At 37.9% G+C, this 27,322-nt stretch overlaps 1 protein-coding gene across 4 annotated transcripts in view; it reads left to right on the plus strand.

Moving 5' to 3' along the window:
- The window catches only part of NTNG1 (netrin G1), a 313,233-nt gene that overhangs the window by 239,398 nt on the left and 46,513 nt on the right, over positions 1-27,322 (plus strand). For 3 of the 4 annotated variants that reach the window (XM_046645776.1, XM_046645778.1, XM_046645777.1), the window contains exon 5: positions 2,074-2,100. In XM_046645776.1, the coding sequence (XP_046501732.1) occupies positions 2,074-2,100 (27 nt within the window). Of the gene's footprint in view, positions 1-2,073; positions 2,101-22,769; positions 22,938-27,322 lie in introns of all 4 variants that reach the window. The other variant, XM_046645779.1, reaches the window with a different exon arrangement.

Below are 27,322 nucleotides of genomic sequence, written 5' to 3' on the forward strand. Positions count from 1 at the left end.
TAAAGTAGTCAGCTGCAGCAAGTACCGCACCAAAAAGTCTTGCAAGTTTGCTCTCCACTGTGTCTGGCCAAACACCCTGAGAACTTCGCCGTGTATTATGCATGGCCCTCTAACTCCCTGGAAGTTTGAAAACAGATGAAAAGTCTCTTCCTGCCATCCTAACTTCCATTCTCTTTGACGGGTTCCCAAAGGCAAGCAGTTCCTTGCAGTGGAGCAGGATTTTCCAGCGTGGGGAAATTTGGAGCTCCTGCAATTGATACTAAAATTATGATGCTGCCATTGTACCTCCCTCAACAGGGGACTTTCAAAGGAAAAAAAATAATAAAGATTCAGTACCAAGTCACTCTCACGCCATGGCAAAGGTGGTCTTCTGAAGTGTCAGGTCAGGAATTCAGCAGTGCTTTGTGGAAATCGCGTTCAGCTTGAAATTCAGTTCCCAGGACAGAGTTAAAACACGGAAATGGAAATTTAGGTTTCCAGTTTTGGTTGATCAGTGATCAGTGATTAAGCTGAAGCACCATAAACTCTGTGCATTTAAAATTAAGAGGTTTTGAATGTATCTAATAACTGCAAATAAGATTTCATTCCTTCCAAGGTTTTTTAAAAATCATGGTAAGCTTTAATTCCTCCTCCGCTCCCTACTAAGAAATGGGGAAATAGCTCTTGGTTTGAAAGCATATAAAGCTAGAAATCTCTGAGTAAGCTACAACAATTAGTTAAAATAAGCAGAGGTCAGTTGTTCAAAGATAAACACTAAAATAGAAGTTTAATGATTCCTACATTTACCACCTGTTAGTCCACTTCAGCGATGTGGAGAATAAGTCTGAGCAGCTCATTAACAGCTATCATTTATTGTCTATGTACCATGTGTTAGACATTTTTATGGATTCTCTCATTCAATCCTCACAGTAGCCTGAAGTGGTAGAAATTATTGGCCCCTTTTCAGATGAGGAAACAGGCATAAAGAGGTTGGAAACTTACCTGAAGTCGCCCCACTAGCCAGTTGCAAAGCAGGACTCTTACTCAATTCTGGCGGATTCCCATCCCATGCTCTCGCCCACACCGCTACCCATGGAGTAGAGGAGTAAATATAAATCTCTGACTTTTAATTAGCAATATCTATCATGCTGTTGCTTGCTTGATGAACCAACCGTATCAATAATAGTAATCATAGCAAAGACAGATATAGCACATACTACCAGCCAAGCAATGCTTTGAGTGTGTTACATATATTAATTTGTGTAATCCTTGCAACAACCCTCAGAGGTAGAAAACTGAGCCACTGAGAGCATAAGCAGCTTGCCCCAAGGTCACACTGTCTGGATACCCAGGCATCCTGGCTCCCTGATCGTGGCTAAGAGTTTTCATCTGGGTACAGGCTAAATTCCTGTCCATATTTATACCAAGTCAAGTTGCATTCTAAAATGGTTCCACCACCTTAGCACAATTTGTAAATTAAAATAGAATCTGAAAAATCAATGAAGTCCATGATCAATATGAACAACCTGGTGTATTCTTGAATTATTCTGCTCAATTAAGTTTCTATTACAGAGTTTAATCCACATGTCTGACGAGTAAAAGAGGACTAAAAGTGATGGTTATGTGAAATTAATCAAATATAGTGCCAAATGACTCTCAACAGCTAACACATGCATCTCATAGCATATTTAAAGAGATCTATTTCATATGTGGGTCCACGCGTAGAGGTCCACACAGTGTATATTTGGCACTCGGTGCCCAGAACATAAGACTAAGTTAGTATCTATTTTGAACCACTTACAAATGTTAGTTAACCTCATAGGCAAGCAGAAAATGATTGATGTTATGAAGCTGTCTTGAACCAGCTGTTGAAATGGAGCGTTCATTTCCCAACCCTGATGAGTTCAGGAGTTCTAGAATGAAAGCAAAATGGTTTCGATGGGTGGATATATAGGTTGGTTTTTTTCTGTGCTTGTTTCTTTGTGATCTGAATGTTATCAAGTGTTAAGTTTCTCAGGTTTTTGTATTAAGTTAAAGATGTCATGTACTGATAAATGTCTAACAGCTGTTCTTTATTGTTTTCTTTCTCTCCAGGTATCCCCAGTATTTCCAGTATTGGTAGTAAGTAAAACAACCACCAAACTAAGTCTAGGCTAGCTTTGCTCTGTTGTTCAGCTCCTCAGATCTATTTTCCCAGTGTCCATTTCTGATGTTAGAGAGTATTTTCTTGGTGAATTGAATTGTTGTGTTTGCTCTCTGCACAGATACAGTAGTTATCTGTGTATAACTCCTCTGTGGATATGGCAGTGCCACAGCTTTCCTGTCTACTTTTGATCACTGAAGGCTATCTTTACAGAGGTGCAATTACTTAGGTAACCATAGCTCATTTAGCAAAAATATAAACAGTCCTATTTACCTATACTTAGAAAGCAACAAACAAATTGATCTCTCTCCCTAGGACTGGATATGGATTTCTACCATAATTTAGAAAAGCAGAGAATGAATGCCAATGAATGCTTTAGACATATTCATTAGAACTCAAGGAAAACGCCATGAAACCAGGGGGAGGGAATTTTATTAATGCGTTCAACTTTAGTCTGTGTGAAGGCCTGAAAGAGACAGGTTTGTGATCATTCATCTTTCCGAAGAAATGAAGGTAAAAAATATTCAATATGTTCATTTCTCCCTCCTAAAATACAGTGATCCCTGTTTTCCTGACTACTTAGGTTTAAGTTTAATAGGGAAGGGGCATAAAAAGTACATGCAGAATTTAGGAGTCAGGCTACTAGAAATCCCTGCAAGAAAGCTTTTAGTAGAAATAGAAGCAATTGGAAGAGAAATCCGTCTTCAGCCCTCTGTGGAATACTTCTCCAGGACTATGGCAAAGAGCATTCTCCAAGCTATCATGGGAGAACCAGACCATAGCTCCCTCTTTACATGTAAAACAATGACACTCCAACACCAAGCCTGAAGTGCCCCATAAGTTTTCAGAGCAGAATCTCACATATTTTTATATATTACACCCTTTCTCTCTGATGGCTAAAACCTTTGCACAGCTGCTGAATAACTGATTCAAAATAAAGCACTGAGGAAGCCGAGATTATGCACTGTAGGTGAAGAGAAGAATTTTCACTGTGGTCTCATCCCTCACCAGCTTCGCCATAGGCACTGTGCCACGCAGGACGATCTCAGCGTAAACTGCAGCCGTTGAAGCATTGCAATACCAACATCCATCTAAAAAGTAATACTCTGATAATTTGCATAGAACAACTTCCTGCTTCTTATAAATGCACAATCAGGTCCTTCGATTTATAAATCAACCCAGTTTACTTAAGCTTGTGAACAGACCCAAACATGGATTTGTTAAGCACTACATGTCTTAAATGCCATGAAAATTGGCTTCTTAAGTAGAAGTAGTATTCACATACATTTAGATACCAGCCTGATGCTACAGCATCCTGTCTGTAATCTTGTTGAAAAGGCCTCAGTGCTACAAACTTGCAAATGAAAACCTTCAGCTCTAATAGTCTAATTTTTCTGCTTTACTATCTCCCTTGGCATTTGCCTAACTGTATGTATACCCCACAATGTGCTCCTTTCAGGCCTTGACAATCGCATTTCACATGCATTTTAGAGCAAAAGGGAGGTAAATGGAAGCAAGCTGAGACGGATTATTGAGGCTGCTATGGTGATCTGGCCTGTCAAAAGTTTCAGAAATGGATGGATGGAAAGTAGCTCTTTGGCGTTGGGATGTGTTTCTGTTTGGAGTGTCAGTCGTGTGTTGCATGGACTCTCTGACTGTACTGCCCACTTGACATCTCATTCGACCGCCTCCACCACATACCCCATCTCTGAGCATCAGCAGATGTTGACCTTTTACGCACTGAATCGGGAAATTCCAGTTTTGTTTTGCTTTGTTATATTTTGAATTCAGTGGTGACCTGAAAGGATGCATTGTTGTGCCTTTGGAAAATGTACTAACCTTTATTATCAGGAAGGTAGGAAAATTTAACTCCTATTATCTAATACTTAACCAAACCCTCTAACAAATAAAGCAGTAGTTTGTACCCCACCTTCATTACACCTTTGGCTGTTCTGCTTGGAGTGCAATAGGTCTTTCCTCAGATTTCTCCAGCAAACAGGATGATGTAAGAGCTTCCAGGGGACATCCAACATCACACATGACTAGCTTGCTTATTGCCTGGCTTTAAGGTCAAGAGACAGGATAAAACCATCAAACATGACTGTATCTTCTAGGCTGCTTTCACGGCATTTGCACGTTCCTTCTTTGTGGGCTCATAAGGTGCTCGTTGTGTGCACTAGTGGATTCCTTTCCTCTCCAAAGGGCAAGAATTCACACGTACATGACTCACTACCTGTTCTAGAGGGCACAGGAATGGGGTTTCCAACGTACGAGCCAAAGAAGAGGGAGCTGCTTGGATCTGTAACTAAGTTGAAGTGTTTGCCAGGGCTTTTCCCTTTATCCCAAAGAATTAATCAATGAACATAATTCCACCAGGTATATAGGAAGATGCTGTTATAACAGATGTAAGACCCACGAGACTCCCATCATCAAAGTGTATGTCAAGGAAAATGAATGATGTATATTATCGAGTAAATTATTGATGTATGTAACCATAAGTTCACATACATACGCTATATACACAGTGACTAAAGATTTTGGAGCCCTAGTCGATTTCAGTATAGATCTCAAACTGTCAACGCCTGTATTGAGGTTCAAACGCATGGACAGAGTGATCATCCTTTCGGATCATCTGCTAAAAATGTTTTTGAAACAAATTTCCCATTAAGGTCATTTCTACCTGCTGTTGTCCGTTTATTAGCAAATAGGTTTCCCAGTCATCCCAAAGGTACTTGACTTAACACTCAGTCATTTTGGTGTGCTTTGGCCATGGCTGAAAAAATACTGATGATATCGTCAGCAATTAACGAATCCCAAAATAGATCTGTAGCCATTTGAGCCTTATGATCTCTGTTTTTACTTTATCTAATGTGGTAGTAATTCATTCAGGTTTCATTTTTTTTTTAATAAAATGTATTACAAGTAAACAGTCACAATTTTATCCAAGTGAACATTTGTTGATGCTGATGATCCAAATTAGTAGTTGCTTTGGTGTGGGTGTTTTTGTTGTAGTGATAAACTAATCATTACCTTCTAACATATATTATCTGATCCTTACTCCTGAAAAGCAAATGATTTCACTAATTATGTTAAACAGTGTATTATAAAGAATGTAATTAGAACAGCAAGAATTGGCCTAATGTGTAAATAGCTTTGTGTGGATGATTTTTCACTTAAAAAAACAGATGACGGATGAGTCAGAGGTTAAAGGCAGACCATCCACTGAAATGAGAGATCACGTCAAGAAGGTCCATTTCAAAAAACTTGCAATGTTTAAATAAATAGAAAATTTCCTAGAATAGCAACAAAAGAAAAGAGGGATGTAAACATTTTGTGAACTTAACTATATATTACTTCCTTAAATTACTTTCAAGTGACTGATCCGATGGTATAGGAAGCATAGAAGATTGATGGAGGTGTTTGGCTGTCCCTCCTTTCCAACTTAATTCAATTTGAAACAATAGCTCACTTAAGGGAAATATCCTATTCTCCTCTTTTCTCTTCTAATGAGCACTGCCTTCATCACAGAGTTAAAAATTCATCTCTAATTTTATTTAATTGGCAAGACTATTAAACAAGGGAAGTGCTACCTGCAGGGATCCATCAGCCTGTTGAGAAAGCCCAGAGATGTTTTCATATTTGAAAATATTTGATGCCAGTTGGAGATCTTGTAAAAATTGTTTTCCATACAGCATCCAAATATTTTTGTTCAGTACAGATTTACTGTAGAAACCTGGATCGTGAGGAAAATAACAAGGTTAATCATTTCTCCACCCAAGGGTTATTAGTAATCGTGTTCATGCTATCCAGAGATCTGCAGTGTTTGTTTGTTTTTCCCTTTGCTTTAATACTCCTAAATCCCCCAAATAAAAGTTTCATTTGAATTGCCCTTTAACTAATTAGGTTTTATATAATGAGGGAAAAAAATGATCAGGCTGGTGTAGCTGTATGGCAAATTGCATGGTGTGCTACATTAATTTTGAACTGTTTGCTGATGTTCCAGAAGGAAAGCTAAGGTCCCAGGTGAAATGCCTTCGGGACGTTGTTATATCATGTACCCAGTATCCTCATCACAGATCCATTTCATATTTGTGTTAACTAGCATTTCACATTCATGAAACCCTTGTGTTTATCCTAAAATTGAATGAACATTAGGACATAGCTGCTTCTTTAATCCTGAAGAATAAATCAAATATTCCAGTGAAGGAGGGGGAAATCTCCCTTACCTAGAAGAAAAAAAATCCAAGAAGTTTAGCAATCTTTGTTAACAACAATTGCCCACCTTGAGCAAATTGACTTTTTTCATGTATTAACCTTTTCTCAGGTGAATTTAGAATATCAAGCCACTTTTTAGGTCTGAGCTGATGTCTGTACCTTTGCTGTCATCTCTATGTGGTGGCTTCTTGAAATTCTCGGCTTAAACAAAGATTTGCCATCATATCTGGAAGATCCGATGATGAATCTTGAAACATGTGAACTCCCACACTAATAGTGTGGGCATCACCGAAGTCTTCTTGGAGTATCAATAGGGGGATGGCCAACTAACTGCCCCACTTCCCGGGTCCTGTTAGACAGAGTTTCTGCTTGGAATTGGAGGGAGGTGTTCCCACAGGTCTACAGAATTCCATTTTACAAATGATGAATCTGAAGCCCAGAGCTGCCGAGTAACTCGCCCAAGGTAACACTGCCAGGAAACCTGTCTGACTCCAAAAGCAAACACTCATAACATTATACCAACTGGAAGAGGTTAGAAAGAAGAATTCTCAATTTATTGACTCCTACCCCAGACTCTTTCCAATTCACTGCACTGCCCCTTAGACCTATTGATCCCTGAATTGACTCATTTCTGTGCAGGAAACTTTAGTGTCCTGGAGAAAAACGGAAGTTCATTTTCTAGTACCTCACTGTGTTGTGAACAAAAGTTACAAGCATCATGTTTGAGGAAAGGGGATCGGAGACTGTGAAGCTCCCGCACGTTAAAATAAGGCCTTCCTCTAGCACCTGACATCCTCCGGATGCTGAGAAAGAGGGATGTATAGATGTCAAATACATTACAGACCATGGGACCATTTGTGAAATTAGCTATTCAAATTGTGAAACATGCTTGTGCATGTTCTGTGACAGTAAAAATCCTAATTTTTTTCTTTATTGAGATAGTCGCTTATAGCCAGATAAAGTTCTGTGTGCCATCTCAAGGACAGACTAACCACGATCACATTAAACTGTATCTTCTCCACCAGTTTAATGATGCTGTATGTCTGAGAGTAGGCAGCTCTCTGTGAAGATGGTAAGATTACCTCCACGGCCCGAGGGATTCTTTCTGGAGAGCTGTTGGGTTTTCTATAGATTCTTTTCTAGGCACCATTAGTGTTGTTTCCAGATCCCCTGAGGAATAACAGCAATAGCTATATAAACCAAAAGGGACCCTATGACTTTGTCTCCACCTGATATTTTCTTCGGACACTCCTGGAATAAGGATGTTTAATGAAGGCTCACTAACGTCCTCTCAGCAGTGGCTTTTCATGTCCATGGTGGCACCCTGTTACCCACCATATTTTAGAACCAAAAAATTATGTAAAAATTGCTGTTTTTAGGAAATTTAAAGAGCACTCATCCAACATCATCATTTTACAAATAAGGCAACTGAGGCTTAAATGAATTATGTGTGCCATCTGGATATTGGTCAAGGCAGGATTCCAGCTCAATGTTCAATTTCCAAACTAGCGCTCTTTACATTCTGCCATGATGTTAGAATTTGCCTTCTCACTTAATTAAATTGCTAAAGTGTGAAATACTACATGGTAGACTATTCTAGAAAAAAAAAGATGGGAAAGTGTAGTCACAATTTACTCTGCTTTTAAAGGGTGTCCACAAAGTGAGTTGAAAGCTGCCTGCGATTCATGCAAAGTGAATGCCACGTATGATGGAAGACAACTTACTATTCTAAAACAACCCTACCTCTAGAGCTTTCTCCAGGCAAATAAAATGTTTTTAGCCTTTTGCTTAAAGCTTTCTTTTCAATTTGATACCCTATGGCATCAGCAATAGACGGTCAAGGTTAGCAATTCTAGCACAGTTCTCTCCAACTTGGAGTGCAGAGTTTTCCTTGGGGCACAGAAAAAAAACTTTCTTCCAGATCCTCATTTGTTGATGAGAATGTCAGGTTTTCTGATTCATGAAAATGAATTTCAAGTGCCACAACAAATTGTCACATATCAGTTTTCTGAGTTCTCTTCTTAACAAAAAAAAAATTCAGATAAGATACAAAATTGATTCATAGTCTAAACTACTACATTTCTAATCTTAAAGAAACCTGGAAATTAACATCTTTAAATGTTAAAAATCGAACCTTTTCCACAGTATTTCAAAATAATCTCTATTGCTTTTGGAACAATAGTATTAATTGACATAGGGATTTATTCCCTAAAGTAAGCTGTATCTTAGGTGAGCTTTTTTACCCATCACAGTCACTCACCTTGGGAACAATTAAGATTGCAAAAAATAGGGGGAGCTCATTATTTTCTCTACTTCAATTCAGTAAGAACCGTTTATGCTATAGTAATCAGATTTTTATTACAACCACCACCACAAAGAGAATAATAAAAGCTAACGTGTTGAATGCTCACTAGAATGACAGGCAAATATTAACTCATTTAGTCTTGACAACAACCAGCAGATAGTGTCATCGTCCCCATTTTACAGAAGAGAAAGCTTAGACAAGGAGAAGTTAAGGAACTTGTCCAAGTGATAGAATTGGGATACAAATCCAGCCCAAGTTCTATTTACATGCAACATATCTTAAATAAATTTCCCCTAAATAAAAATCTTCTGGGCTTGCCATAGATACAATTTGAAAATTCAACAGTGACAAGAGAATAATAGCAGCCAATGGGCATCTCAGATGTTTTGTTTCTTTTTAAAGGAGACAGTTGTGGAATATGTGATTGCAGTCTCCATACTGCCAGAGCCAAAGTCTTTGGAATCCAGTCTAGCAGATCATGAAGATGAGTTCAGTCCATTTTCTAAGATGTATGGAGTCAGGATCCTTAAGAAGAAGGGATTTCCATAAAAGGCTATTCTAGAATGATTGGCCATCTGCAATCCCATTGAACACACATGGTGATCCCTCCCCTCACCCCAATAATAATTTCTCAACTCCAGTTTGGGATTCACTATGACAGTCAAAAAGTCCACAGGCAAAACATGCAGCAATAATTTTCCCTTCACACAGAGAACTCTCAATCCCCTAGATTCTTCAAAAAGCTTGTGCCTCATCCCAACAGGCTTCATCCTTCCACAAACTTTAGTGTGACCCTGCTAGGCCAGGAGAAAACCAGTGGAATGATGGAACTTAACACCTGAGAGAAACCTTAGAGATCTTTTAGTCCAGCATCTTTATCTTACTGATAACGAAACTGAAGTCCAAAGAAATTAGCAGCCAGACAGCTCTTCAGTAGCACAACTGGGACCAGACCCCTTGTCTTCTGACTCCCAGTGCCCTTTGCCTTGGGACAAACTATCACTCTGAGACCTTCATATTGACCCAAAGATATTCCCTGGTTAATTCATGAAAGAATGAAATTAATAAATTCTGCAACAGTTCACCCAAAGAGGCAATACCAATTCTTTTGATGTATTATAGGGTGTTTTTTTCTATTCGCAATTTCTAACTACGCAAAACAAGTGGCCCACTGGCTAAAAATTCTCAGAGGCCTCATGTTATTCGAAGACCTTCATTGGAATTGGATATGAAAACATAGAATTTGTCTCAATTATGCTATTAATATAGCCTCCAATGTGCCTAATTTACTTCTGGGAATATTTACATGGTGCCAGGATCTTAGAGTAACTAGAGTAGCCAGACAGTAACTGGCTAACCTTAGGTTGTTTTTTGCTTACCCTGCAATTTTAAAACAAAATAAATTTTTTAAAAATTAAGATGAGATATTAAATTAAAAATCTCATGATGGCCAAATATTAAAACATGTATGCACAGACATATGCTATAGTAGCTTAGGGGCCATAAATTTCAATATCTTTTTTCTTTTTGGACATTTTTCCTCTCAAGGAAAAGACATAGCACAGAAAATTTTGTCCCACTGGAGATATGTCTAGATTAGATTAGTATTTCCACATGATAACTGCTGGTGGTTCTGAGTTTTAGTTGGTCTGAAAGATTAGGAATCCCACATAAGGAAAATTATTTGGGAAAAAATGTCTAATTATATTCCCAGGTGAATACAAGAGCTACCCTCCTCCAAACCCCGAGAAACCATCTTAAGTATACAATACAAAAGAAAATTATATTCTAGGTAGGGATCAGTGAGACTGAGGTGTCTATATTGATAATTCCAAGCAAGTCAAGTAGTTAACAATCCAAAAGTAGAATGACCTACATTAATTTTTTATACATGTAGGAAGATCCTTAAAATGGAAACTGAGCAGCCTGGGGAAAAAGCATAAAACGCTAAGAGAAGAATACACTAAAATATATGTGTAAACAAATATTTAATAATATTGGAATATGGAATAAAGTTTAAATTATGAAGTTAATTTTCAAACCTCACTTCAAAATTGATTTAGTCTAAAATTTTTGTCTTTGTTTAAATTTCTTAGCAAAGCTTATTAACAAGACAGTCATATTACTTTTATTTCATCAAGATAAACAAGTCACTGAATACTTAACATTAAATTTACAAACATCACCCCCACTAATGACCTGTATTTGCCTCTCCTACACAAAAAAGGTGGAGAGAACCATTTCAACAAATTAAAATTTTCTTAATTTGGTGCTAATAATATAAATAAATGTATTTTCTATATAAAACCATGACAATGGTCTGAAACTTTTTCTAAATAAACAATGTCTAGAAATCATATTAATTCCCTTAAAATACAAATTTATAGTTTTTCAAAAGTGATCATCACAGTTCAAGTAGGTTTATTCTGTCAATTCAATCTCACCTCATTACCAAAATGCTCATGGGAAAAGCAACACTCAGTCAATTACTTGCATATTTTGCATCATGTTAACAAATAAATATTTATTTAGTAACATTTGGATGCAGGTGGAAAATTATTATATTCTTTTCTTCATTCACAAATTTGGACAGATACAGCAAATCAATATTAAGATTTATTTTGCTTTTGTGTGTGTACACACACACACACACACAGCAATGGTAGGTCAACTTTTCTAACAGATATTAGAAAACCAAAATCTAGTGAAAGTTCCATGTCTTGCAAGAATGTTATTTGCTATAATCTAATTATGGGGAAAACAATCTGATAATACCTGTTTACAGTAGCCTAGCCACTTGATATCAATTACTTAATTATTAGATACTTACTGAGGCCTTCTGCAAGGCTTTGCCCTTCCTCAAAGAGATCCAATCTAATTACAGAGAGGAGAAATAGACCTATGAAATTTAAACTAGCAATATTAAAACTTATGCCTATCCACATATCAATGAGAAATCAGGAGCACAGACAGTAACATGCTACAAGGAGTTTAGAGGCAAGAGCTCTCCTAGCAGACTTGAGTGGGCCCAAAGGACCACACAGGAGACGTGGTTTTGAGCTGATCTCAGTAGATGGTAGATTTGAGGCATGAAATGACTACTTTAATTGTTATGGCCTGTGCACCTGAGCAAAAATTGTTTTAAAGCATCCAGTCCTAAAGCTGGCTTCCTCCTGCTTTTCCAGAGTCATTTTATTTATACTAGTGAATCTAAAAAAGAAATAGCATCAATTCTTAAATTAATAATGCTTATAATTATTTCTGAATTGGAACTAATAACTCTAGAAACATATTTTGAGGTGAAAACATACACACGCCCATACATACAAACCTTAGATATGATCAGAAGCATCTTAGACTGTTCTCCTTAAGCCAGAATCACCAGTAATCTCTCTCTTTCTGTCTCTGAGAAATTGCATAAGTAAAAATAGGAAATAAATCCACCTCTTTGCAAAGATAATGGCTCACATTTAAAACATACCCCAAAGAATCTCTCATGAAAGACTAATGCAACCGGTTCATATCTGTAAATATAAATTGCAGAGAATGGAATCCTCAAGTGAGAAATTATTTCTTTCACGTTATCTTCTAGTTTCAGGCACCAGCTTTATATAATGATGTGAACTGCAGAAATCCCTGTTTGGTTATTTGTAAGAGCACTCTACTTTGTTGCACAGGTAAATGTGTATAGCTTTGTTAGGGAAGAGGCTATATATTTAATGTCCATTCAATGTTTTGGGAATCATCAATTGCTTGCTCTTGTTTGGTGCGGGAGTCACGTTTTGTTAAGTGCATCACAGCTGAGTTACAGAGCAGATGTGTGGTTTGTGTCTTTGTCCATATAATTTTCTGTTTAGACCAAATGAAAAATAGCTGAAAATAACATACCCTAATTTTTCCTGATGCATGCAGCTCCTCCAAAGTTTAATAGGATATGGCCGAATATTTCTTCCCTTGAGGTTTCTAACCCAAAACAAGGTAGGAGCATGTAAAATTCCTCCTGGTAGAAAATCCCACATGTTTAGGGGGAAAATCCCAGATACTATTTTTTAACACTATATAAGAACATTATCACGAATGCCATGTTTTTGAAAGAATCATAATTTGAATATTTTTTCTAATATGAAGAGCATCCCAGAAATATTATAGTGAGAGATGTGGGAAAAAATTAGATGGTGTAGAGGTTAAAAGCACTTCGTGAAATTTACATTGAATGTCAGTCAGTCCCAAGAGAAGCCTAGAGTTCTGTTGCCATCACAGTGTGGAGTATAAAGAAGTCTTAAAAACTTGTGGGTGGCGCAGGTATCCTTCCACTGTCTCCTTTTTTACTATTCTTAAGTAACTGGCTGGTAGGTCAGTTGTATTGAAGGTTGAGGAAAATACACAAAGGCAGTATTGAAACCCCTACAAGGTGTGTTTTCTTTTACTGTTGCTCCATATCGACTGACAGAAATTTGGATCTCTCTCTCTTTCTCTCACTCTCTTCCACGTCACAATATATTTTCTCTATTGGGGCTTTCCCTCTTTTAATCCTTTATGAATTACTAACTATTTCTACCAGCATTAAGAACAACCTGCTTTCTGTGTGTCCTTGGAGCAGTAATCATCTCATTAAAAGTAAATAAATAAGAGAGAGAGACTAACAGACAGCAGTGTGATTACACAAAAAGAAATAGAACTTTTAGAAACTGGGTAATAAAATTCATAAGATGCAGTGTAATGTTAAATTCACATTAATATCTAGCCTAGAGATATACATAGACATGTGTAAATAGGAGTTTATTTTAATAGAAAATTGTATCCTTTTGCCTTCTTCCTTCTCAAAAAAAAAAAAAACCGCGCATCTTTGGCTTCCACCTTTCTTCGTTATATACAGGATGTTCCTTTGAAACTCTAATGAATACAGATGGAGGAGGAAATGAGCAAAAGGAGGAACCAGGAAATAGCTGCTAAGCAAAACAAAGTATATTAGCAATTTGTTGAGGAGTCAAATTGGAAGGGCTGCATTTTGAGTCCTTGATCAGAGTGATGAAATCAAGACTGTCCTAGATACATATATTACTAGCAAATAGAATTATCTTAATCATCTGCTCCAAATGAATTTCTTCAAGTTTCTGCATACATATGTGGAAGAAGAAATACAGATCAAGCTCACCCCTATTAGTATAATTCTATGAGGATTCAGGAGAAGTTTAGTGACTTTATTCCTTGGCAAATTCAATGAGAGCATCTTCAGTGAAATGTCACTCAGTATTTCTCGTTGAATTTCATAGCTCAACAGATTATACAAGACAGGATCTAAAACTTAACACTTTTCAACAGTGAGTTTTGAGATGAACAAGATTATGCATTGTTCAGAACCTGAAACAGACCCATTTAATTGTTTTGCTGTGTTTTCTGTGTCACAGGACTAAATGCTTTCAGAAATATCTTTAGTTAATGCCAGTTGCACTTTTTTAGAATGTGGATAATGAGCTCAAATGAATTCACCTGAGAAGCAGTACAGTTGAATAAAATGCTTGAACTTGAAATTTTAGCTAAAGGTGCACTTTCTAGCAGAGGCCAGTTCTGCGCAGCCATAATTTGTCTTGTCAACATCTGCAAAGAACATCAGGCTCTATCCTGTTTTTGCTGTTTTCACAAGCGCTTCTTCATGAATAAGTGGGAAAGAAATGGCAGGCAAACTTAGAGAGAAATGCTTGCCATTAACAAACTGACATCATCACAAAGGTAATAAATGTTGAGAAGAGGACAACATTTTTGCAAGGTAGACAGATTCAGGGTGACCCCAAGACTGAGATCCAGATGCCACTGAATGGTTGACCACGTGACTGTTCTGTGATGTCTAATCCATTCAACAAAAATAGCCTAACTTTATGTAGACAAGATGACAGTTACACAGAGAGAGTGACATGGTGAAATGAGGCAATGACATTGCCGAGTAGCTCAACAACACAACTACTACTTTAAGAGAGGGACAATAGGGAATCCTAATATCCATATTGTTACTGGAATAATCCTTGCATAACTGGATTCTTGATTTAAATGCTAATTCTTTTTGCCTCTGAAAATAAAGCTTCTAAACTTATTACTGACAATGTTAAACGATTTTCAGCCAAATACAAGACTTTGCGATTGAAACAAACTCCCAGAAACAACAGACACAAATAGTCTCTTCCTTTAGGGTTACTTTTCAAGTGGGTTGATGATAAGTTATTACAGTTTGAACGTTTCACTATTGTTTCTAATGTGCTGTTCATTCTTTTAAACCTATCCAGTTGCTCCCAAATTAGCTTTGTCAACAGTTTCTTCTGTTCAAGTTGCAAACCACAAGAGAGGTAGGAATTCTTGGATTCATACAGTGATTTCATGGTGTTATGTGTTGTGGAACATTGCACTGTATGAATCTGGAATATCTGTGCAGTGTACCCATCAGCTTATTGGTGAGGCATGTTGACTGGTACCAATCAATGCATCAGATAGTACTGAGAGTGTCATCTGTAAGAGAAATAAAAAGCTTCCCTCAGAAATTTGACTGCTGCAAATTAAAAATGCTGCAACATTTGTTTTCTGAAAGATTAATGTGTGAAGAAAAATTGTAACAGTTTAGGTTCCTGTTTAGAATATGAATGTTAGAGTATTAACATTGCTACTCATGTTCATTGAAAATAAGGAAACCCACTTACAGTGAGTTTCAAGGATGCTTTTCATGAGAACAGAATGGTGGGTCCCATGTATGGTACCCATTTGACTTTGTGACAAATAAAATACATTGGAATTTCTACTTTCAAACATTGTTCAGAATGAATTTGAGCAAATACTAGTGAAGATCTGCACTAGGTTAAGTGTTGATTATGACCAGAAAATAATAATTTTATTGCTTTCTTTAAGTGAAAGTGAGCAGTATCTCATCTGTGACTCATGAATGGCCCATTCCAGCTAGCATCTGTCATTCACAGAATGATGATTTTTCAGGAAACATAAAGACTTCTATTTTTATTTCACCGTTTTCCTTTAAATGTCCTATGTGACAGGTGTGTCTTGTTTTCCACCCTTGACTGTTGGGGATGTGGTCATTTTTTGTTGTTGTTTTTTGGCTTTTGGTTTTTGGGTTTTTTCCATGAAGCATCTCTTACAAAGAAATATATTTATTATGGAAATCTGAGTTTAGTTGACCCATTTGGTGAAAATGACCATAATAGCTTCCCTACTCCTTATTGAATAGAGTCAAATTATTTTCCAGATTTTAATCAACATTGAATTGGTCCTTCTGTCGCATATAGAGAAAAGGAGGAAACTGGTCAGAAGATGGGAAAAGGGAAACCAACAGTACTTAAACCATGTCTGGAACTTTCCTCACAATGTGCTTTTACATATCAAATATTGACGGTGCCTTTCTGAGGGGAGTCCAGATGGATTTGAAATTTGGGGAACTAAGTTCTTTAAGAACAGAGCAGCCACAGGTCCACAGGGTATCAAGGCTATCTGGGCATGTGTGCATATCATAAGGTGGTCACTGAGGCCATAGTAGGGATGTCGTTCCTTATCTCTGATATGCAAATCTACTTAAAGAAACCAAGGAGGTGAAGGAGAAAGGAAGAAAGAGGGACTTTCATAAGGTCTCTCTCTTTTGTGTCGTGTCCAGCACACTGGATAGACAAAAGACCTCTTGACCTGGAATTTGATCCAGCTTTATTGAATCTCTAGTTTCTTGGGGTCATAACACAAATGAGATTCCAAAAGGAAGGCAGGAAGAAACCACCTAATGAAGTAGACTTACCGTAAAAACATCCATAGCATCATCAAATGATGTGTATGGAAGAGCTTCAAAAGCTACAAAAGGTTGCAAGATGGGGTTGGGGGAGGGGCAAAGCCCAGGAAAATGCTGCAGCATCTTCATTCCCGCCGCTGGGGGGGGGGGGGGGGGGGGCCTTCTGAGACATGGTGACTCTAAGGCAGTGAAGGGAAAATGCTTTCTAGAATTCTAAGTCCTTCACCTTCTGTCTGTCTGAAGTCTTTTTCCAAAACCCTTTCTTTTTGAGTGACTAAAATAAATTTTCGCCAGCTTTCCTCATTTAGCAAAAAAAAAAAAAAAAAAAAAAAAAAATACTTGTGTCACATTCAGAGTACTTTATCTTATATTTACATAGGTAATGTAATAATATATTTACAGGCAACATGGCAAACAGTAGAAAAGAAGACACCAAAGAGAAATTTAACCCCCTCCTCTTCTTAACATTCCTTTTCTTCCACTCTCTTTCTCTCCAACCTTTTGTTTTCCTGTAACTCCTACTTGCCCAGGTCTTTCCAAGCCAGTCTCAGTCAGAAAGAACCTTTAAACCTCAGAAGGGGATCTTTCCTGATCTAGAAAGCCGACTTTGAACTCTCCCTCTTCTAAAACACTTGTAGCTTTTATTGCTCTTAACTGGCCCGTTACTAAGTATCATGTTATCAAAACTGCTTTATATGATGTAATATATGTCATAAGTGGGATTTTGTGCCCCAGCACACTTTTGGTTGTCACAGCTTTGGGGTTGCTACTGTATCTAGTGGGTAAAGGGACGCTTCTGAATCCTACAATATACAGAACAACAAAAAATTATTTGGCCCAAGATATCATTAGTGCCAAGGTTGAGAAACCCTGCACTAGACTCTGCAGGACTGGGCTTCATGCACGTTGTCCACTGGTACAAGCTGGTTCTCAATAAATATGTGTTGCCAATGCTTGCCATGCCACACCATGAAAATGTGTTTTAGAGACCCTGTTAGTTTTGCATACACAACAGTAATTAAAACTTGTCTGAAAAAAGTATATATAATCTACAATGCGATTTAAGATCGAAAAACTATATAATATCACAGCAATTTTTGGAAACCTGCTTATTTCTGCCTAAACTGATCTGCGTAGACGTGTAGTCGACTTTCAGTTAAAATATAGTCATGTGCCGCTTAACGACGGAGGTGCATTCTGAGAACAGCATCATCTAGTGATTTTGTCATTGTGCAAACATCATAGTGTGTACTTAGATGAACCTGGATGGTATAGCCTACTACACAGCTAAGCTGTATGGCACTCCTAGTTATATGGGATCACTATTGTATATGTGGTGGGTCATTGACTGAAGCATCATTATGCAGCACATGACTGTAATCACTAACTCAGTTACATCTTGTGTGACTGTTATTTTTTAAAACTCTTTAATATATAGGATATAGCCAGACTCTCTTATGGAATTCAAATGGTGGAGGAGTGAATTTAAACATAACTTTCCTCCTTGTCTTTCTCTGTCTCCCAAGAGAAGGTGGCTCAGGATCACCATTGATTCAGTCTGCATTCATGTATTTACACTCAGAATATGGCGGAGAAAATTTTTTTGAAATATACTTTTCAGATACTATAAACTCTATGAAAAAAAAAGCAAGATTAGGAAACTGGGGGATTAGTGTGTTTGGGTGCAGGGCTGTTGTTTCAGATAGAGTGGTCACAGAATTTTCTTTGAGCAAAGATGTAAAAACAAAGTGAGGAAGCAAGTCATAGGAATGTCTGGGTAAGGAGTATTCCAGACATAGGTAACAGCAAGTGCAAAGGCCCTAGGGAAGAACATGGCATGTTTACAGAGCAACAGGGAGTCAAGAGGAGAGTGATAGCAATGATCCCCCGGGGGAAGCCAGGGACCAGATCAATTGTGAATGAATGAAACTCGAACTCTGTCGTTTATTCTAAATGAGATGAGAAAGCATTAGGATTATGAGCAAAGGGCTGTCATGACGGAACTTAAGTTTTGAAAGAGTCACTCTGACTGCTGTGTGGAGAAGAGACTCTCAAGGATGTAAGCCACAGGAGCAGTTTGGGGACAACAGCAATACTCCAGATGCCTTTAACTAAGGATGAGATGGCGAGAGGTGGTGAGATTTAGAATGTATTTTAAAAACCCACCCAAGAGGATCTGCTGATTGACTCGTTATCAGGGATGAGAAAAAGAGAGGTGTCAAGAACAGCTGCAGGAATTTTGAGCTAAGCAATTGGAGGATTGGCGTTGTCATTTTCTGGGATAGGCTGGGCCCCTGGGTGAGTAGCGGGTTTGGCAAGGTGACCTAAGAGCTCAGTTTTGAGTATGTTCAAGTTGAAATATCTATTAAACGTCCAAATGGAGACATTGAGAATGCGGTTGGTATATCAGTCTGGGTGAAGTCTCACTAACTAACTAGGGAGTTGGTCTGGGCTGGAAATAACTATTTTGGGAAGGTCAGCAAGTAGATGGTTTTTAAAGTCATGAGGCTGGGCAAAAAGCCCTGGCTCTAGGTGAGCCTAAAGAGCAAAGAGGTCCAAGGGCTAAGCCCTGAGAAAATTGAGGCGATAGGACAAAAAGCAAAAGAGAGAAAAAAAGGCAATGGTGGGTGGGGAAGGAGAGAGTGATGGCCCAGAAGCCCCCTGTTTCAGGAAGGGTTGCCAGGCAGGCCTGAAGGCCCTGTTGAGGTTTACAGTTATGAACTTAAAGTGAGATTTGTTTCAAAATGATTGGAGAAAAACTCCAGCCACATTTAGTTGCTGGGGTGTGGGCATGGGGAGGTGGAGAGTCTGATTTGACCAGGCCGAGGTTTTCCCAGGAGACTATGATTGGGGGTGGGGTTTGGGGGTAGAGAGATGAGTGTACATAAAAGGAAGTGATTATAAGGATGGACCATGGACTCTATACTTTGTAAAAAGGGAAGGGAGGAGATGGTCGGTCAGTGAATTGGAGGATCAAAGAATTATTGAGCTATTAATATCATCCCTTCAGGATCGTAATATGATAACTCAGCTCAAACTGTATCATTAATGGTCATTAATGGATTCTGTGCCTATGCAGAAAGACTAGTTATTAAAGGTGGTAAATTGACAGAATACTGAAAAATAATACAGTAGTTTAATAAGTACATTTGAAATGCCTTGCATTTATATAGTGTTCTCACGGTTTTTAAATCACTTTCAGAGATCTTTTTCTCATTTTATATTCTCAAATATATCATGGCCAGAGAAGACAGCTTTATCAGTCTCAGAAGAGTCTTAGAAGTGTTAAAAGAATCAAGTTACTGTTAGCCCACTTTCTAGATTATAGGAAATTTTAAATATCCACTTATCTTAAGAAATAAGTTTATATATTGTGCTTAACTGAGTATGATTTTATATATAATTATGTAGTTATTTACATAATTTATATTATTTAACTTTTTCCTATTGAAATTAATAAATTTGTTTTCAAAAAAGACCCAGAAACAGTTAATGTCATCACAGAAATATTTATTCTCATTAAGTCCAAAGAATAGTAGGTGACAAGTGTCACATTTGACGTGTCTGTGGAGATTCCTGGACTGGGTCTTGAAAGCGTTGAACTGGAATATCTACAGATATGTTTTTCTTTTCTTGGATGAAGCTCTGGCAGATGGAGCTCGGCATGTGGTTCTGGCCATTGGGCAGGTCTTACAGAATCCTTCAAATATCCACAAAGAAACCACGTGATGAAACTTTTCCAACATCCTTCTCTGTACTTTCCCACCTTCATGCCTTTGCACACTCGATTCCTTTCACCTGAAATGCTCATTCCCTCGTCTTTAAGAAAAAGATAATGATAAGCCCTAGATGTCCTCACGGAAGATTCAGTGTTGAGTCCAGTCTTCAGTTAGTTTTCCCTAACTCCTCTCCAGTTAAATGAATTTCTCCTTAGATCACTTTGTGTCTCTATTTTGTTTTCTTAGGACATACTATTTTGTTTTCCAGTTACCTGAGGACATTTGTCTTGCCCACTACCCAAGCATCTTGACAACAAGGATTTCTATGTAAAGTAATTCCAAAAAGTTCCTAGGATGAATGTGAAGCTTTTGAAAAAAGCTGGATTAACTGTATTAGGGGCACCGAGGACCGACCTAGGGTGGGGAACATGAAGAAGGGCAGCCACTAAGGGGCCTCTTCCAGAGAGAGAGCGCCTGAGGCCTGCACTGTGCATGCCCCTCCTCGGGGATCCAGGCAGCTCTGAAGAAGTCCTTGGGAAGCAGTTCAATTTGGGACTTGGGTCTCCTCCCTGCCACCACTACTCTGGGGTGGCTCCAGGCCAGAAAGATTCTCCCTGTTTCAAACCCTCAACCAAGGAAGGTTCTAGAGGTCTCTTAGGTTTCCTAGGGAGTCAGAAGTGTCAGCCTAAACAAGGTGTAGCTCAGGGAGATATAGTGTATTGGGGTGAAATGCTTGTTGTTTCTTAAGAGAATTTAATTTGTTCATCTGTAATTCTATTGTTTCTGTTATTATTGTTATTACTATTATTATTATATTATTATTATTAATTTGGCATGACTTAACTACTAAATTTAGCCAGGTGCTTTCTTACTCCATCACCCACGTTGAAGTCCCAAGGCCCCCTTCTTGGGGCGCTCTCCTTCCCTCTCTGCTTCCTCCCCCTCCCCGTCCCCTCCTCACCCCCAGGGCGCATATACACAGTGACGCAGCTAGACTGGCTGGGGGCAGACTGGCTTGCCTTTAGGAACCTCCCCTTCTTCTTGCCTTGCTTTTAAGCATCTGGTGTCCTCAAGGTGCTGACCCTGTTCCTGGTTAATCCTCCACTCTTCACCATTTCCAGTGTCCTCCTCTGCTTCTATCCAAATTTGATTTCATTCTGTCAGGACCTGGACCTCAACTCTACTGTAGTAACTGACTCTCCAATAAATGTATCACACCATTCTGATGAATAACAGCATGTTAATTAAAAAAGGAGGGCAGGGTATATTCAACCTTTCTTATTCTTCCTATTCTTTTTGACAACACTCATTCATTCTTACTCTGGTTATCAAATCCAGTACTTCCAAAATTTTAATCTAGGCCAAAAGAGTAACTCAGCACCTCACGTAGTGCCTGGCATATGGTAGACCAACCCAATAAGATATTTATTGGATGAATGAATGATGAATGAATGGGCTCAAATAGTGACTATGTTTGGCTTCCTAGTGGGATAAAATAAAAGCCAAACATTAATGAAAGGAATATTTTTGGACAAACAAGGTTTGCAGTATCATAGTTGACCTTCTTTATAAATGTCCAGCTAGGCCTCACCCCCATATTTTGAAAAGACAAATTAGATTCTCCAGCTAGTTGCCCCTCATAATTTTTTTTCTCTCTGATTTGATCATTATTGCTACCAATACAATCTTAGTCTTTAGGACTTCTTTTAAAAAGATTGAATTAGATTGACAACTCCTTGCTTTGGTTGGGATGCAAAAGACAAAATCTGGCCACTCTCCACCCTTCCCCACCTGCTCTTGTGACCTTGTCTACTTCTTATCACCATCACCCTTAAGCCTCAGAGGCACCCTCAACATTTTGGGGAGTCAAAGGAAACGAGAGCTGGGTGCACCGTAGCTTCCTAACCCTTCTGTAGCAGACTTAGCTTGAAACTTGGAAGAAAAGGAAACCATAAGAGCACTTTTTTTCATCCCAATAATCTCCCTGTTTTTCGTATTTTCTCTCCCACATAAAAAACATGCAGATTTGGCCTGATGAAAGGCTTACAAAAACCGCATTATTCTCTTTGAATTTGGAAAAACAAAAATAAAGAATTATTTGGTTGTCTAGATCCCTATTAAATTTGCCATGATTTTTTTGACACCCTAAGTTACTATCTTGACATAAATGATAGTGAGACGCTAAACAATGAGCCGTGGGTGATAAACTCAGGCCCTAGATGCTCACATACTTCCCTCCCTTTTTTTAAGACTGCAAGTATGAAGACAAAATGAGGGAAGTGATGCAAACACAGTAAACTTCTCAGTGTGCAAAAATTAGACTTTTGCATCAATGGAAACTGAGCCTTCCCAAATTTGAAAAGGTGTACACCTGCAAATGCTTCTGTTCATCCTGTCTGCCAAAAATGAACAATATCCCATCATGTTCTGAATGTCCAACCTTTCTATCCCGCTTGAAACAGATGCTCCTTCCATGCCAGTCACAGACATCCGCTGTTGCCGTGTGTCATGTTGAATTACATATATGTAATGCCATTCCACCATCTTTTCTCCACTCTTCATTTTATCCAAGCATGTAGTGTGCTATTATTCAGCTACTGTATACACTCTGTATACATTTCTGTTCTTCCTTGCAAGATTGTGAATGCTTCGGCCACTCCAATCGATGCAGTTATATCGATCTGCTAAATACAGTCATTTGCGTGAGCTGTAAACACAACACTAGAGGGCAGCACTGTGAGTTATGCAGGCTGGGCTACTTCAGAAATGCTTCTGCACAGCTGGACGATGAGAATGTGTGCATAGGTCAGTTCCATTATAATTTCAGCTATTGTTTTATGCCTTTCGAGTGATGGGGAGCTATTTAGGGTGGAGAGGCTGGTGATTTGCACCATGACTGAGCAAGAATGAACTTTCTCAATGGAGAAAACATCCTTGAGGTAGACTTAAAATTTACTTGTGTTGGTTGAAATCATAGTTGGGGGATATATCTTGAATCTTTCTGTTATTGTTGCTTCAAAGATGATGAGCTGAAAAATCATGTTTAGGAAATGAAGAATTTTCTTTCTATTTTTTCTTTCTTCCTTTATTTTATTTGATTATATATATATATATATGTTATTTTTTTGCATGAAATCTTAAAACCTGGTCATTTCAACCTGAACTTTAAGCCTTATGTTTTACATTCAACTTTCAAAATGTAATCTCACTGGGTGGGATTTGACTATAGATATGAGAAATTAGCATACGAACTCTTGCACATAATCCGTAATCAACAAATATTGACTGATTAAAAATACTACCATTTGGAATTGAAAGCCACTAGCACCCAGTGATGTAGTAGGTTTGCCTGAATTTCCACCTGTAGTAATGAAATTCTGTTTCCTGAATTTTTCTTATAGCCCCCCAAAAGAGAAACAATTTCTCAAAACTATTCTCGGCAATTAATTCTTTTAGCCTCCAAGGTTCATGAGCCCTGGGAAACTGGGTCCATGGGATTGCCTTGAGCACTCTCCTCATCCCCCGAGACTACTGCTCATATGTACCAGAGAGAACCAGGAGCCCTTCCCATCCAAAAAAGCTTCTCCTACCTGTCTTTAAGAACTGGGATCCTGTCTTGAAGAAGGAAGCTGATGGAAAAATAAGAAACAATAAATGGAATTTCACTTCCTAGTTTACTTTGAAGAATTGCATTTATTTGAAATCATGAAGGATACCTGTGTATCTGTTATCAAATCAATAGGTAACTGTATAGGCAACCAATTTCAAAGGTAGAATTTTTCACATACAGATTCATTTAAATAGAATACACAAGCTGAAAAGTGACAGGTGATCTTTTCAACAAAAAAGGAATCCAATTAATCTGCAATTCTGGGATCATTGTTCTCTGATTAGATTATCAAGGTCACAGAGGTACTCACCAAGTGTCACATAAAGTAGCCGCACAAGCTGTTTTGAATTCAATTGGGCCATGTATACATAATACTGTTTCTGTCTACCATATGTTCTATTTTTCAAAGTGCTTCCTTATTTATAATTTGTGAATTAGTGGAGAAATCACTGGACTTAGAGGCCGGAGAGCTGGGTTCAAGTCCCAGTTTGGTATGTAATAGCTGTGGGCCTTAGGTAAGTGATTTGAGCCTCCTGGTCAAACTGGGATCCTATGGGATGCACAGGAAACACTTGGTAAACTGTAAACTGACTTGCAAATATGTTTTGTTTTTACTTAATCCTCATTAACACAACTGTGGGGTAAGTATTCTACTGATAATTTCCCCTCTTTTCTAGTTGTGAAAAGTAAGGCAAATTGACCCAAGTCACACAGCTTTAGCAAAGAGTTTCCTGACTTCAGAGCTTGTACACTGTCTCACAACCACCTTGACACAGTCAACAAAGCTAAGCTTGTCAGACTTTTCACTCCCGATGTGCTTTTTGGATGACAGTAGCAATTCCACTATGAGTCTGTGAACAGAAGAAGTTCAATTGCCTTCATAACACTCAGTTACAAAGATTGCAGGATATTAATAAAAACCAAAAGACATGTGGCTGTCTGAATTTTGAATGCAGAGTTACATTTTGCTGAATGTCATTTATAAAAATATATAAATGTCATATAAATGTAAATATGGAAACAGGAGAGAAAAGGTAAAATAAATAGGAACACAGGAATAAAAGTATCCTTTTTACAAAATACATAAGATTAAATTAAAGTGTTTTACAATATAAATTTCATATTATTTTAAATAAATCAAAGAAAAAGACCTTAAAAGAAAAGATTTTATTCCATAAAACTTCTCTTGGCAGGTAACGACAATATCCCAATATGTTTTACTCAGAGAATTCTATTCTCATGAAGTTTGACCTTTTCCAGTCCTTAAGTAATCTATGAACCACTACGCTTTCTGTCCAGTTCTAAGAGATATGGACCTGTTGTAAACCCATATTTGGTTGTCCACAGACAAGAAGATGTCTCATTCAGCTTTTGTCTTTTAAATCACATAAATTACAAATGAAATACGGAAGGTTTAATATACATTTTTGTGCTCATTTCTACTTAAAAAAATCAAGAGCGATTGTTTTCTCCATTTCTAGAAAGTTTGTTAATTAAAGTTATAACTCTTTGGGGAATTTTATTTTATTGCAGCAAACATATTTCTATTCAGTATTTTATACTCTTCCAACCGAGTGAAGTAATTGGTAAGCACAAAGATGAGAATTTTTAGGGACCATTAAAATTAGCTACAGTATCCTGCCACATATGAAAATTCCTTAAATTCTTGCCCTTTTCCTGAGGGGTAAAATTGTTTTTAAAGAATGAACCGAAAAATTCAGCTAACTGATAGATGCTATGATCTATCTTTTGTCTTTAGTCTATACGTGCATACAATGAATCAGTAACAGTTTTCTGGAAGAGCTTTAGATTCTGCTTTTCCCACTTGACGGGCAAGGGCAGAGATATCAAAGCTGCCTGCACACCAGGCCAAGGCTGGAGTTTGCTCTCTCAGGGCCATTGGAAGCCTGTGGCTCCATTGCCAAGGTTTGCCCTAGGGGGCAGCATGAACCTTTTCACTATTTTTCACATTTAGACTCCCCAAAGGGCTTGAGGCAGGCCTGAGAATTAAATTTGAGAGGTTACACCACAAGTAATTGAGAGTTAATTTTAATATCATTTTGTATAGAAAACACTAATAAAAATGAATGGATATATACCCAATTCACTTTTACAGAATTAGGCACTAATCTCGAAAATTTGGACTTCAGCTAAGTCTTGTCTAAATTGAACAAAAAAAAAAAAGGCACTTTCCCATTTCTTTAACAATTGGCAGTGAAATCCACCACCCTGGCTGTGAGGGAATAGCCCATATCTTTGACAAAATGTAGACTCTGTGTTGAAATAGATGTCTTAGACAATTTGCATCATTTTATATTATGGCAAATATAAAATGCAGGCTATTCTATGTTGCCACAGCGATTACTGCTTTGCGATTACTGGTGAATTTACCCATTTTCATACAATTTCCTAGCGCAGCCATGTCTCCAAAGATGCATGTAATTACCCTGTATGATGCAGCAATTACATGAAGACAACATCCTTGCATGCGTCTGTTTCATGTAAACTCGGGCATTAAGCAGGAAGCTAGAGGATACGTGGTTCATGACCTTGAGTAATCACTGCTAATAACCCCTAGTAACGAGCTTGACATCAGAATGAAACTCAGGGCTCAGCAGTTGCTACTAAACATATCTCAAATTATGATGCACTGTTTTTTTATTCCCTCTGAAACCCAAGATTAGGTAATCAGAGATACTTTATATAGAGCAAAGCAAATACAAGACATTTTTAATACCTATAAATCAATTGTAGCAGAACTTTTTAATCAAACTTCCAAAAGCATTTCGTGTCGTTTTTTAGTCTCACAGTTCTTTTTCTTCCCAATGCCATGGAATAAATATAATTCTCCAAGGCCATCCTCACCACCCTAACGTCTGCCATTGACCACAGTCCCGTCAATAATATTTTTCTAAAAACTCCTTGTATGTCGGGTGGTGTGTAGACCACAACCCTCCTTATCACTAAGCCAGCCAAGCAGGGAGCATTTTAGAGTTTATTTAGTTTTATTTTTACCTGTATATATCGCTATTAGTCATAAATCTTGGTTTCATAAGAATGTTGAAGTCAAAAAATGACTTAATCAGCATGAAATAAATAATTCTAATTTTTTGGAAGAAATTGTCTAATTAGTCCCTATGACAAAAACAGCGTCAAACCTCTGGGGATCTCTCTATAACCTTAAACCCCGCCTCTCCATTGCCAATCTAAAATGCTCAACTTGATGCTATTAAACCAAAGTTCTCAGGGCTTCTCTTGGTTGATTGATCGGTATGATTTTTTGTTTGTTTGTTTTTTAACAAGAAAACCTCTTTATGGGACCATTTAAAATAAAGGAAACTGAGAGACAGAGAGGCGCTGTAACTTGCCCGAGATTGTATAGTGGGGTAACAAGGAAAGAAACAGACCCACAAATTCCAAAAGCTGCAAAGTAGTTGTTGTTACCTTTTGAGCAAATGGAAGCCTAAGGAATTCCTTTTTCTGGTTCAGTCTTTGAGCAAACTAGAGCTTCAGAAGAAAAATATTCTGTATAAGAATGTGTGAGGACTCAAGAAAATATTCTATTTACTCTTTGTTACAT

The sequence above is a fragment of the Equus quagga genome, chromosome 18 (genome assembly GCF_021613505.1).
Source record: "Equus quagga isolate Etosha38 chromosome 18, UCLA_HA_Equagga_1.0, whole genome shotgun sequence".
NCBI lineage: Eukaryota > Metazoa > Chordata > Mammalia > Perissodactyla > Equidae > Equus > Equus quagga.